Below are 14,515 nucleotides of genomic sequence, written 5' to 3'. Positions count from 1 at the left end.
AAACAATGACACCAGGAGACTGGATAAATCACCTTTGGGCACTGTAGCTGGCCTGTGTGGCTTAATATGTACTTGAGTATCTTGTGATAAAAGCCCAATTGGCTAGTATATAGGACCCCTATGGATTAGGGAAAGTGCCATGCATTGGTCGACACACGATTGGTGTCGACACACATAGTACAGTGAAGTTCGATTATTCGTTGCGGAATATAAGAGGGGTTTTTGTAGTTTATGTTCAGACACTCACATGTATATTTTATTTGTTTATGTATGTTTAATATATATCATTAACGATTTTTTTCATATACACGTACACTGCCGGCGCATTATTTGTATGTGCCCTTCTTAAGTTTCTTTATTTCACAAATTGTTTTTCACTGTGTTAATGCTATTTTTGATTCATATGTACACTAGCTATCCACGCTGTCACTTTTTTGTAATAATGCATATTTTGTCTTTTCATCAGAAGTGTGTGTACCCGCCCCTAATCCTCCGTCCATCCACTGACCGGGGCCGGCAGTGGTGATGCCATCAGGTGGCGCCCCACCTGCTCGGCGTACGGCGTGGACGGCGTGGGAAGAAGGTAAGGGTATTTAAATCCTTTTACACTGTTTGAATATTGTCTTCTGCACCTTGATAAAGAAGCCGTAACGGCTTAGAAACGTCGGTGATTAAAAAAAAAAAAGGTGATTTATCCAGTCTCCTGGTGTCATTGTTTTTCTTCCGAGTGCCGCCGTCCCCCACAACATATCTACAGCCTGTGCGAACAGGTGACCTACGGCGGGCACCGCATTATCTAAATACTCAGCACGACCTGGGAGTGCCACTCCGTCCAGCACACATATATATATATATATATATATATATATATATACGGTGCGGATGGTGTAATGGTTAGCATTACTACCTCACAGCGCTGAGGTCATGGGTTCAATACCCACCATGGCCCTAACTGTGCGGAGTTTGTATATTCTCCCTGTACTTGCGTGGGTTTCCTCCGGGTACTTCGGTTTCCTCCCACAATCCAAAAATATACTGGTAGGTTAATTGGCTCCCCCCCAAAAAAAAATTAACCCTAGAATGTCTGTGTGTGCGTGTGCACGTGGTAGGGGATATAGAGTGTAAGCTCCACTGGGGCAGGGACTGATGGGAATGTTCAAATATTCTCTGCAAAGCGCTGTGGAATCTGTGTGCGCTTTATAAGAAACTGTTAATAAATAAATATATATAATAGTCCAACACCTTGTACATTGTTACATGTTTAGTGCTTCTTGGTGTTTGTAGTCAAGTATATTGTTGTTTATTTAACAAAAATCTCTATGAATATTTTTGGACAATATTATCATAATTTTACCTAACTCCTGCCCCACATACTACCCCCCCCCCCTTTCTCACAGCTAAACCCTAACCTCTGCTGCAGCCTAAATCTAACGGTTTCCACTAACTACCCCCCACCCCCATCCCAGGCCGCACACTAGCCAGCCCAGGGATGCCGGCTGTCAGTATTCTGGCATCGGAATCCTGATCCTTTTAGAGATCCGGCAACGTTCTTTTGAAGGCAATTGGGATGCTGGTGTTGGTATACTAAACGGCAGCATAATGACCAACGGAATACTGATTGCATGCCCCCTGTAGGTGCAATGGGTATCTCCCATGGGTGGGGGGAAATCTCTGTACCACCCAATTCACTACTGTTCTGTTCATGCAGAGATCCCATCCTCTATTCATCTGACAGTATCATCCTTCCAGCGATATTTAAAGAAAATATTCCCATGTGTCAGTGCTTTGCTGTCTTCCTTGCATGTAATAATGATATCACAAGAAAGATTGTTCCACCTGTACGGCTATGTGTGAGTGTGTGTGGAAAGCACAATGGCCCCCCAGTCCTTAAAACAGGTGGCGTACTAACTATGCTTAGAACCGAATGCAGGTCATCTAAGTCACTAGCCTTGGGGCCCCAGATGCAGACTGGGCTACCTGACCTTCAAACCTAAACAGTAGTCTTCTGAACAATGGGGGGAGGAGGACCGTGCGGTTCAGTGCAGCAAACTCTGCCATTCTGGAGCTTGTAGTCCTCAGTCACACCTGGCCAGTGTCCAGTCTGGGTGGTTGTTTGTTCCACCGGTGAGGTGGGGAGGGAGAGATTACAACCTCCTCGTTTGGACTGGGGATGGGGTAATAACCAGAATAGTCTGGACCATACAGGGAGGCTGTAATATCTCCCACCCTGTCTTTTAGGTGACAGCTGTGACACCACAACGGACATGGACAGATGGAGACGTGCACTACAAACTCCAGAATGTCAAAGTGTGCTGCATAGAGCCTGTCTGGTCAGAATTTCTGGGTCCAGACTGTTCCATAATGTTCCTGAAAAGACTTGCCAGTATTAAGGCCCCATACATTACCACAATTTGGTCCGATTTCACCCATTCCCGACGGAATGGGCAGAGAAATCGCTCCAAAGTCGGGTGAGTGGGATGTCCCCGAAAGTCCGATGTATGGTCCCGTGCGCATCAGACCTGAGTCGGAGTTCGGACCGGCATCCAGGTCTGACCTCTGACCTCCCTCCCGGTGGCGAGAAACGGGTTGCATGCAATCCATCCGCATGCGATGATTCGCATGTGACCCTGCCACCTGGGAAGGTCCCGGCGGCTCGCAGGGCATCAGCTGGCCACAGACTGCAGTGAGAGATTGCCGTAATGCATGGCCAGCTTAAGTCTCTCTCACTGTGTTGGCTACCAAAGAGGGGTCTTCAAAATAAAAATTGCACATCTAGCCAGTGATTTCCAAACGCAGTCCCTAAAACCTGGACTGTTGGGGTGCTTTGAGGAACATGTTTGAGAACCACTGCCATAGGCACTGTTGTACATTGCAGTCATCATTGTAATATATAGGGACTGCAATATCTTGTGTTAAGCTGGGTACACACTATGCAATTTTTGCTAACGATATGTATGATAGTGATAATGTTAATGATACTATCTTTCATATCACCTAGTATATTGTTAAGGGTACGTGCTCCTGCGGGTCATTAACGACCCCCATGTCATCTGAAGATGCAGTGAGACATGCCTGCATGTTTAGCGGAGGGCCAGGTGATGTCACCAAACAATATCATTAGCGATATGGTTCAGTGTGTATGCGCTAAATCGCTAAATCATTTGCCCGAAATCCACACATCATATAATGTATACCCAGCTTAAGTGTGCCTAACAACACAGGCATTTTATAAATGCAGGAATACTAAATCCATGTGAATGATTTTGGGCTCATTTGATTTTTTAAACCATTGGAGTAATTTGGGTACTTGTTTCCTAGAACGGCGCACACGATTTCCATCGTATGGGCTCCTAAAAATCTCATTGCATCCCCCTGGAATATTGCGGCATGCAATGCGATTTTTAATTGTACAAGCACCCATGCCATGAGATGTGATGGTTGCTTACAATGATATGTAACCCCCAGTATCCACGCCATCCCGAAGAGTGAGCCCTGCGAGGGGCGGCGGTACGCGTCCTCCAACCTTTTCATACCCTCACTATCCACGTCGGCGTGGAGTTGATTTTAGATAGTGCAGCGAGCCACCGAGCCCGAAGCGTGTCGAGCGCAGCGAGCCCAGCGAGAGGCCGCGGAATACGAGGCCGAATCGTGGCGAGCTCCGCGAGGGGACACGGATTACTTTACATTTATTCAGCGTCGCCTCGCCACTCTTCGGGCTCATATTCCGCGTCCCCTCTCCACGCTTCGGGCTCGGTGGCTCGCTGCGCTCGCCACACTATCTAAAATCGACTCCATGCCGACATGGATAGTGGGGGTATGAAAAGGTCGGAGGACGCGTACCGGGGCCGCTCGCCACACTTCGGGATGGCGTGGATACTGGGGGTTACATCTCATTGTAAGCACCCATCACATCTCATGGCATGGGTGCTTGTACAATTAAAAATCGCATTGCATCCCATTTGCTGGCATGAGATGCTATGTAATATTTGCTATCGCACACCACTAAATAAGGGGGATGCAGTTAAAATCCCGGCGGTCGGGATCCCGGCGTTCAGAATCCCGACGCCGGAATCCCGACCGCCGAAATCCCGACACTTTCTCCTCCCGTGGGTGTCCACGACACCCCTGGAGGGAGAATAAATTAGTGGCGTGGCGATCGCAGCGAGCCCGCAAGGGGGGGCGATCCACGTCCCCCCCTTGCCGGCATTTCGGCTGTCGGGATTCCGGCGTCGGGATTCTGAACGCCGGGATCCCGACCGCCGGGATTCAGTACTGAATCCCAATAAGGTACACGATGCCATGCGATGGGCGCCGTGCTAGGAAACAAGTACCGTAATTTGATTTAATAAATAGGTCCTACATATATTCCTTACTTAATTTCTTCATTAGAACCATGTATCACCACAGTAACATCAGGACAACATCATTGTGTATGATAGATAGATAGATAGATAGATAGATAGATAGATAGATAGATAGATAGATAGATAGATAGATAGATTATTTTGTATTATATGTCTGTATACACTCTGAGTAAAGATAAATGTTGAAATAAATATTGCTAGGGTGAGCTACACAAATAATGTATAGGAAAGGAAACATCTGCATGGGATGTGAAGTTAATTAACATAGTATTGTATTTTATAGCAGGACACCTATCTGCAAAGGATGTCTTTAATGCATTGTGCTGGTGCTGGCGATCTAGATAGGATGCAATTAAAATGTACAGCCACATGTGCACATGGGATTATAATAGATGTACAGCTAACACACACAGTTTCGGACGGGTGCAGTCATTGCCCTGTATAGCAGCAGAGCACGGGGGAGGGTGGATTGTGTTTAGGAAGTGAGGGAGTGTACGAGCCACTGAATAGATGCAAATGGAGACAGATGAGGGGGGAGAGGGGAGGAGGGAGGCCAGCAGTCAGACAGGCTGGCGCCAGGAGACACCTGCGGCTCCCAAAACAATGACAATGCCAGGTGAAGAATTCCTAAAACATCCCCCTACCTCTCTTACTAATCACAGCTGATTACAGCTGCACAGACCCCCCTCCTCTTCAGCTTTCTCTTTCCCCCCTCCTCACAAAGGGCCAGGGAATCCTATTATCTTAAAGGGGAAAAAAAACTACAACTGCTATATGCCTAGTAATAGGATCACAAGCCCCCTGTAACCCGGGCGATCCTCAGCACCGATGCACATTGAAAGTAATCGCCTTTTGCCACAACACATCTTGCAACATTTGTATAAGGGCACCTTTCTTCTTCCATTCCATTGTGAGGCATTAGCACACATTATTACTTTATAGATCAATATAACAAAGGTTACAATTGTTTACAGTAAGTAACTTATATGAAAGGAACTCAGTCCTGCTAATGTGGTTATATTACCATTCATCTGCAAGCATGCATTAAAATGATGATAGAAATAATAATAAATAGAATAATGACATTAGTGATGACCGGTACTTTATGACATTATTTCCAGTTATACTGAGTAACGGGAATACATCACCTGGCTGGGACATGTGGCTGAATTATGGTTCCCACTGTGTCTTTGACGCATATGTGCTGACCACATGCAGAAACTAGCGGGACATATTTTATTAATTAAGTTCCATTGTTTCCTAACCCAAAGCTGTTAAGTATGAAGTGTGAAGATGGCTAGAAACGTTTAACATCAGGGCTCATTAACTAGTTGTGTACTGAAAATTCCTTAACCTGAATAATTTAGTAGAAACATGTGGGATGCATACAAAAAAAATAGATTAATGCTTAAAAATGCCTGGAATGTTATGGGAGTCCAGAATAATACAGATCCCCAGATTCCTACAACTTCTGAAATCTATGTCTTTATAAAGTTACTATAGTATAGATTTCTGAATATATATATATATATATATATATATATATATATATATATATACATAAAATCAGAAATCTATACACCTTTGTGCTGGTGGCATAATGCTTAATTACATCAGGAATTCCATGTCATATATATATATATATATATATATATATATATATATATATATATATATAATATGACATGGAATTCCTGATGTAATTAAGCATTATGCCACCAGTGCAATGGTGACATAGATGACCGTAAGGTCATCTAAGACATATAATAGTGAATAGGGACTAATTTTTAAATGGATTGTAGTAGTCATGGGGAATGGTCTCTAACTAGATTCTCTGTCTGTTTCTTCATGCCTCATAAATATGCACACTATAAAAACATCTCATGGGCACTACTACTTCTTTAATCAGTTGTGACAGCACAGTTGTGATTTGTAATAAGGAGGCTATTATTGGTGCTAAGTGTTTACATGGTACGCATAAAAACTGATTTAAATGCAGTAGTGGAGGAATCCAGCCTGATCAATAATCTGGTCAATAAATTTTGGTTAAACTGATAATGGCAGATGTAAGAAATTAGTAAAAGCTACAGTCCAGTGGATTAAACTCCCTTTTCCCATATCCTGTAACTAATCAAATACATTTAGGTAATGGTGTTGAGAGAGAGAGAGAGAGAGAGAGAGAGAGAGAGAGAGAGAGAGAGAGAGGAGAGAGAGAGAGAGAGAGAGAGAGAGAGAGAGAGAGAGAGAGAGAGAGAGAGAGAGAGAGAGAGAGAGAGAGAGACCCAGCCTAACCTGCCAGAACCCAGGAGTTATATTTCCATGACCCCTGGAGAGACACAGGTTATATATTTAAAAAGTGTGTATAAAGTAAATACAGGTCTGAGACCAATATAGAACACCCTGACCATTAACTTAAAATTGGACAGGGGGAGTATTTATCAAAGCTTGAAGAGAGATACAGTTGTGAGAGATAAAGTACCAGCCAATCCGCTCCTGTCATTTTTTAAAAACAGCCTGTAAAATAGAAGCCGGTTATGAGAGCTAAATTATTAGCCAATCAGCTTCTATTTTATATTTTACAGGAGGTGTTTGAATAAGGACAGTCACACTACGTTAGGAAGCTGGAGCACCCATGTACTGCTCCTAGTTTGTTATATGTGGTATTTGTTGGGATATGGCAATGTAACCATCCTTAGAACAAAGAATATGATATTTTATTAATAGTAATACCCCTATACTGCTCCATGCAGTGATAATATTGTGTAATACTATATACAGAAAATGAGGGTGGGGACAGTGGCCCACAGTTAAACCAGGGCAGTGTGTGTGTTTTATGTGAACAAGCTGGCAATCATAGTACAAGTGTGCAATGTTTACTCCCATCACAACAATAAATAAAACAGTGTTAAAAATAAGGTTTTGTTTATTATTTACATACACAAAATAACAACTTTTATAAAAAGTTTTCTTTACTAACAGAAGAAACTGTGCAGTTCCAACAGATTATTCTCTACTTTAGAGAGTGGGATATTCTGGGGTCAGTACCACAGATTAAGGCTTCTATGTCCTTGCAGAATAGATTTCCACATGAAGGCATAACGTGTAGATTTACAAAAATATACAGCTCTTAATGCAAGAGTTAACATTATTTTTCCAGTAACAGAAATTCAAGTTCCTAATGAAAATATAGAAAACAGTATATTTGTACTAGGCAATGATGGCTTTTTGGTCCATAGTGTGGTTAGGAATGTAAAAAAAAAAAAAAAAACATCATTTAATAACACTTGAGCAATGAACTGAAGTGAAAAAAAACTTTTGTAAAGTTAATTCTAACATTACTGCCAGTTACACATGATTGATGTGTTGGCTCTAGCATATAGAGAAAAAATAAAGATAAAAAAAAGTTATCTGTATTTCAGTTGTGAGTTGAATCAGTAAAATAAATCAGAATAAAAAAAGATATATCTATTTGGTCTTTAAAAAGGGAGTTTTCAAAGTAAGTCTTTTCAATATAAAACTATTAGATTCTTCTTGATTGTTGGTTCTTGAAGAGTTAAATTCTTGCATGTTGAATTCTGTTGCTTCATGGAAAGAAGTTTTTTTTCACGAGTTTCCCACACCTGCAGAAGGAGAAATATGCATGTATGTAAGTGTGAGTCACAGGGAGGGAGGGAGAGCAGACTGAGTGGCGCCGGAGAGGAAGCCGCTAGCCCCGCCCCTGTTAGGCCTGATAGCTTAGTGGCGGTAGCGCCGTCAGTCTGTGCTAATGACAGCAGCTCCGCTTCCTACTCTCAGCTCTCTGATACAAACAGCACTAACCAGAAGCTATGTAGATACAATGTAGAACATTTCCTCATTCTCAAAACTCACCAAGATCATTATAATAAACTGCTTGCAAATACAGTAATGGCTAATAATAAAAAGCATCACTATCATCTCCCATCTCATGTATGGGTCCGTCTCCCCAAATTATGACGCCACTCAGTCTATAATGTAACGGGGGTAGGAAACATGTGACACTGCAGCTGCTGTGGCACTATAGATCCCAGCATGGCTTGTTACAGTTTTAGCATACCATCACATAACACCACTGTGCCAGTATATGCTGGGATGTGTAGTTCCACATCAGCTGGAGTACCACAGGCTGCTTCCCCCTTGATGTAACATATCAGGACTAGATCCAGGCAGGTGATATGTATAGATAGTAAGGAAACAGAGACTTACCATGACAGGCGGGTCAGTGGCAGATGCTGGCGTCTCCTTTCGTTGACATTTCTGAGAAGTCAGACTTCTGCAAGGGGAAAACACGCAAGGTCAGCATCATATGCAGTAAGAGTTCCACATTGCAATGAGGAAGGGAGGAGGGTACAGGAGACATGGGTGATGAGCATGCTAGGTTATGTCATGGGCAGGCAGGCAGGCAATACGTATTACTAGTACACTTGTCTCATGACTTACTTGTAAGGAGAGAATGGTGCTGCCAACGCTGTGTTGCTGCTCTTCCCCCAACACTATCTGGAGATCGAAGATGTAGTCAATAACGTGTTGCAGGATCTCTACTTGGCTGAGTTTGCTGCCTTGGGGTATCCCGGGGACCAGCTCCCGCAGCTTGGAGTAGCAGTCATTCATATCATAAAGAAGCCCCATCGGTTCGTCAACGCCTGATCCCTTGTGGCTGCTACTCCTGGCGATGCTCAGGCTCTGCTCCGACAGGCAGCAGACAGCCTGGTAGCAGCTGGCCATTGATCTCACGGGGCTGATAGCTTTCATGACTGGAGAGGATTCTTCGGGACGCAGATCAATACTGAAGTGATGCCGGGCAAGTGGGACCTGGTAGTAGTAGTAGTGCGTGTGGCCCTTAGTTCTCAGAAGACCCCCTGTTACCCCGCAGACGAGAAGATCTTCTGGAGCTCCAATGATGTGCACTGCTGCGATGTACAAGAGACTGAGCGATAACTGTCAGCGCGTAATCACTCCTGGTGGCTGCTTGTGTGTGTGTCGGCGCCGCAGCCTCGCATTCCTATATATAGGCACACTCCCCAGAGCCCTCCTCCTTGCAGATCTGCCCCTTCTCTCCACCCCACTGCTTCATAATATTCACATAACAGCTGGTTGAACACTTTAAAACAGCTTACCCTGATTCCTGGGGACTGGAGCCTGTGACATTAATGTCACCGAGAGAGGGATAGTAGAGGACGGGAGAGGGGGGGCTGGGATTCTTCGACTAGGTTTTATTAGATTCACAATATTGTAATACCACCAAAAATAGGAATAAATGACACGTGCCCCTGAAGGTAGCCCAATATGCAAAGTGTTACTATGTTTCAAGTTTTAACACACACTGATTTAGATTTTATATATATATATATATATATATATACATATATATATATATATATGTGTATATATATATATATATATATATATATATATATATATGTATATATATACATATATGTTTTCTACGCTAGGGTATATTAAAAAGTGAAGTAGTTAGAATGTCACGTTTATTTTGAATTGTAATAAGTCACCACGTGACGCCAGCTAGAATGAGAACTATATACCGCTCTCCTGATATTTATTTTCCAACCTTTGCAATATTTTAATTCACATGTGTAATTATGCGTGCATTTATTTCCACAGTTAACTTCTGCTTTTAATCTGTTTCTTTAGTGTAAACTCCATTTTCCTTACCCCCCTTCTCCTCTCCCACATCACCCCCCTCCCTCCCTCCCTGACCTCCAGACTTTCTGGCGTCAGGAATATTATCCTGTGACCAAGGAGGGAAGAGGCTGGGAACTGAATGAGCAAAACAGACAGGCTGGCTATGATGGGGGTAATGTGAGTGTGCTGCTATTTATTTATGTAGCACACTTATGTTATGGAATTTATAGTGTACAAGTTATATTTAAATGGAGTTATTTAAGCTTGCCACCCAATATTTGCTAACATATGAAAATATATAGAACGAATCACCCATAAAAGTTAACTTTATTCGTTGATCTTAATAAACATGTGTTAATTTACTGCATATTTAATAATCTACTTAGCTCTAGGTGAAATAGACGTTTTCAGGTGACAGGCGTGTGTTTACACATAGATCTATTTTGTGCAGACTGACATGCATACACAATGTTCTATGCCCTGCATAGCAGCAGTGTCTGTGTGTACACAGGTTTGTATGTGCACATTGCACTCCCCCCTCCCTGTCCCGAGCCCTGCAGACAGCCTGGCGCCAGTCCGTGATGTCACATCCCCGCTCCCCCTCCCTCCGGGGGACGCGTCTCCATTGGCAACCGCTCCGCCGCAGCCCGGCCAGCTAGAAGAGAGCAGTGGGCGTGGCTAGTGTCAAACAGCTGCAGCTGTGGAACCCTCCTTAAAGGAGAACATCACCTACAGCCGTTCCCAGGAAATCCAACCTGTAACATCGTTAACTGTAGCCACACAAGCGCACACACCTCTGTATGCATAGCTGCATATACACAGGGTGTCAGAAAGTCAATACAGCTGTGTATTACCACTACTCGGGCAATCATTTCTAATCCTATTTTATAAATAACCCGACATACCACTTCATTAGGATGTAAAGTTTAATTAAAATATACATGCAATCCCATTACCCTGTGTTTTCTATTCCAAAGGCAAAATGTTAGTAAGATTAAATCAGCATGCTTATGTAAGCGCTGGTTTACCTCTCCTTCTAAGATATTTAATCATCTTGAATAATATTCTAATATTGCTCCTATTATGTTGTATCCAAATACAAATTTTAATAACAAAGTTAACTGAAATGCTCAGGTAAAGGTGATCACAAAGAATCGTTCAGAGGAATGGACATTGCAAAATAACTCTGTATATGCAAATAATTGGTCACTGAGGTATGGGTCATTGCGTCAACCCAAATTCGGTCGACAAGCATTGGGTTGACCATTGATTGGGTTGACGACTGGTTAACCACTGATCACAGGACTTCGGTCGACACCTCAAATAGATCCACATGGCTGAGGTCGACAGGGTTGGAAGGTCGACAGTGGTAAGGTCAAAATTAGTTTTTCACAGTTTTTTGTCCCTAATGTCAACATAGTGGACACGGACAATGTCAAAGTGTACCGAGTCCCCTCGCATGACTCTCTGCACACTAATTTATTCTCCTACTATGTCGTAGTGGATGGAAATGCCGACTGTCGCACATGTCAGCTCACAAAAAGTGAAAAAATCATGTTGACATTTTGTATGTCAACCTAGCCATTGACAATCCCATGTTTGGGTCGACCTTCCAAACCTGTCGACCTTAGCCATTCGGTTAAAAACCAAATGCGATTGCTCATGCAATTCGATAAATATTATGTGCAGCACATAATATCTAGCAATGCGATATTCAACGGCGTGCCTGCGCATTGCGTCAAATGTCAGCTTAAAAATGCATGCAATCATTCGATTTAACGGCCAGATGTGGTCGAAATCGAATGATTGCATGCAATATCTCACATATGTATGGGCAGCATTACATATCAATAGACCTTCATTTTTCAAAAGAAAAAGTCCATTAACTATAACAGTGATAAATGCCATGAAACATAAAATCAACAATTTGCATCACATCCAAAACATAGATGCAAACTGTGACCCGCAACAGCTCTCAGTATTTTAAACTGCACCTGACCCAGTCATATACCCAGTCTGAAATTTGTTCAGGTTGAAGACGGTTACTAGGTGTAGCTTGTATTGTGCTCACACATAGGGCCTGATTCAGAGATGTACACAAACCCAATTTTTGCACAGTTGAGTGATTATCGTTGTCTGTGTGACGGTCATGTGACAGCCATCACAGAGAGTATTTATCCACAAATGACAGTCAGGGAGTTTTTATGGTACGTAACATGGAATGTTGGCAAAAATGCGGGCATGTCACAACCATTTTGAAGCGTCTTTGAGGCTGCAACTGTAATCCCATATTTAATAGCAATCTTTCCAGTGTCTTGCTAACTGCGGTCATGTGATGTGGCCATAGGGATACTCAGAACTTCGATAACCAACTGTTTTGCAATGGATGCTGCATCTTTGGAAGCAGCCACTGGGATTTGCAAAGCCATTGGTGGCCATCTCAATACAGATCCAGACGTTACATAGATACCAAAAAATCATTAAAAAATCATGTTGACCTTTTGATTGTTGACCATGCCTATGTCGACCATAAGCTTGTGTAGATTTTTTGGCAGTCTCAACCTAAGGTATGTCAACCCTTTTTCGGTGTCAACCTAGTCACTGTCGACCATTATTGGTACACCTGGTGACTGTTGACATAGACATTGTCTATTATCTATACCGTAACCGTTCCCAAGAGACAAACCACCACCAATTTGCGCAGGTCACCTATTATTTATTAAAATGCTGTTATTAAAAAGTGCCATTATCTGGCATGCCGATATTTTGTCGACAATCATTATGTTGACATTGAATATGAAAATGAGAGAATGCTGACAACATTATACTGGAAGCATCTCAACTGTGTTTTAATTATGACCTGATGCTTATTTACTATTATATTTAATGTATTTACAATTTAAAGTAGCATCACAACCATGTCAGCATGTCATTGCCTTATTCACTGTCAGCATATTAGTCTGTCCCTCCCCTTTAAGCTCTCAGAACCAGGGCCCTCTTCCCTCATGCGCTTTACCAGCTCTTATTTAAACATCTTAAACATCTTTTTTTTATTTTTTTTAAAGTGAATGTGTGCTAAGTTTATGTACCCTGTACTGTAGTTGTCATACATTGTCTTGAACTGTATCTCATTGTGTTCTTGATTTGCCTATTTGTTTATGTACTCTGTAATTGGGCACTGCAGATCCCTAGTGTCACCATATAAAGCAGGGATGGGGAACCTTCGGCCCTCCAGCTGTTGTTGAACTACACATTCCAGCATGCCCTGCAACAGTTTTAGTATGACCAAATAGCAAAACTGTAGCAGGGCATGCTGGGATGTGTAGTTGAACAACAACTGGAGGGCCGAGGGTTCCCCATCCTTGATATAAAGGATAATAAGAAATAAGAAGAAGAATTGTTTCTGACAGGTATGTATTCTGAATGATCATGATTTAAAGCAGAGCTGTAATGACCAGTGGCCAAATGTAATAGCCTCCTTGTCCGGCGGCAGTGTGTGATGCAGGCCACACTTTTTAAAAGGGGCAATCATTTACAAGGCAAAACCATGCCTTGAAAGTGATTGCTTCTTTAAAAACACCACTGAGTTTGACTGACATCCTGCATTGCCGCCAAATTTGGAGGTTATTACATTTGGAGGCTCCCATGTATAAAGATGTCCTGTGATATCCCATTTTCATTGCGTTTCATTGCGTTTCCCCATACACTAGGCGATTTGGGCATGAAATCGTCCCAAATCGCACATGTAGATATCGCATTGGATCGAAGTCGGGAGGTCGGACGGGCTGCACATAAGATTTGCCAAATCTTATGTGCAGCCCGGAGCCATGCGGGCAGTTGATGGCAGCGGGCGGGGGATGCCAGGCAGAGGAGGAAGCTTCTGCCGTCAGGTACTGGGAACGCAAGCCAGGTGGAGTGAGCAATAGGGGCTGCGCAGGGAGCCGCTGCCTTCAGTGGGAGCAGGGGGCTGCGCAGGGAGCCCGGCAGGAGATGATGCTGCCCGGCTGCCGGGCAGCGCGGGAGCAGAGCACTTAAAAAAAAAAGCCCACACAAAGAATAGGAAGCCATTGATTGGCTGAGCCCTCTCTCAGCCAATCATCGATTGGAGAGGTCTCAGCCAATCAGTTTCTGCCCATTCATTTGTATTGGCTTTTTAATTTTTTTTGAAGTGCTGTCCTCCAGCACTGTGAGGCAGCCAGGCAGTGTCTTCTCCTGCCCAGCTCCCTGCGCAGCCCCCGTTGCTCCCTCCACCCAGCTTGCATTCCCAGTACCCGGCGCTGTGGTCCCCTCGGCGAGTTCCCCCACCCACTACATGCCCGGCTCTCCACAACAGACCCCCCCGCCCTACCAGTCTCACGGCTCCCACCTCCTGAGCTCCCCGGGGACTGCATGTGATAAATCACATGCAAAACCTTGCACATCAAGTGCCAAGTCATGTTTGACACCCCCCGGGGAGCTGTCAGGATGATTAGGTCCATCTTGTCCTT

The 14,515-nt window shown here is 43.4% G+C and overlaps 1 protein-coding gene across 1 annotated transcript; it reads right to left on the bottom strand.

Annotated features, from left to right (window-relative positions):
- Positions 1 to 7,269: 7,269 nt before the first annotated feature.
- ID3 (inhibitor of DNA binding 3) lies at positions 7,270 to 9,381 on the bottom strand. The gene is made up of 3 exons (XM_083173346.1): positions 8,823 to 9,381; positions 8,589 to 8,655; positions 7,270 to 7,984 (listed from the first exon to the last, which is right to left on the bottom strand). Exons 1-2 carry the CDS (start codon positions 9,132 to 9,134, stop codon positions 8,602 to 8,604), a joined length of 366 nt encoding a protein of 121 aa, XP_083029472.1. The 5' UTR covers positions 9,135 to 9,381; the 3' UTR covers positions 7,270 to 7,984; positions 8,589 to 8,601.
- Positions 9,382 to 14,515: the final 5,134 nt, after the last annotated feature.

The sequence above is a fragment of the Crinia signifera genome, chromosome 2 (assembly GCF_055691185.1).
Source record: "Crinia signifera chromosome 2, ASM5569118v1, whole genome shotgun sequence".
NCBI classification, from domain to species: domain Eukaryota; kingdom Metazoa; phylum Chordata; class Amphibia; order Anura; family Myobatrachidae; genus Crinia; species Crinia signifera.
The sequence above is the reverse complement of the archived record's forward strand: the minus strand, read 5'-3'. Positions and strand labels throughout refer to the sequence as shown.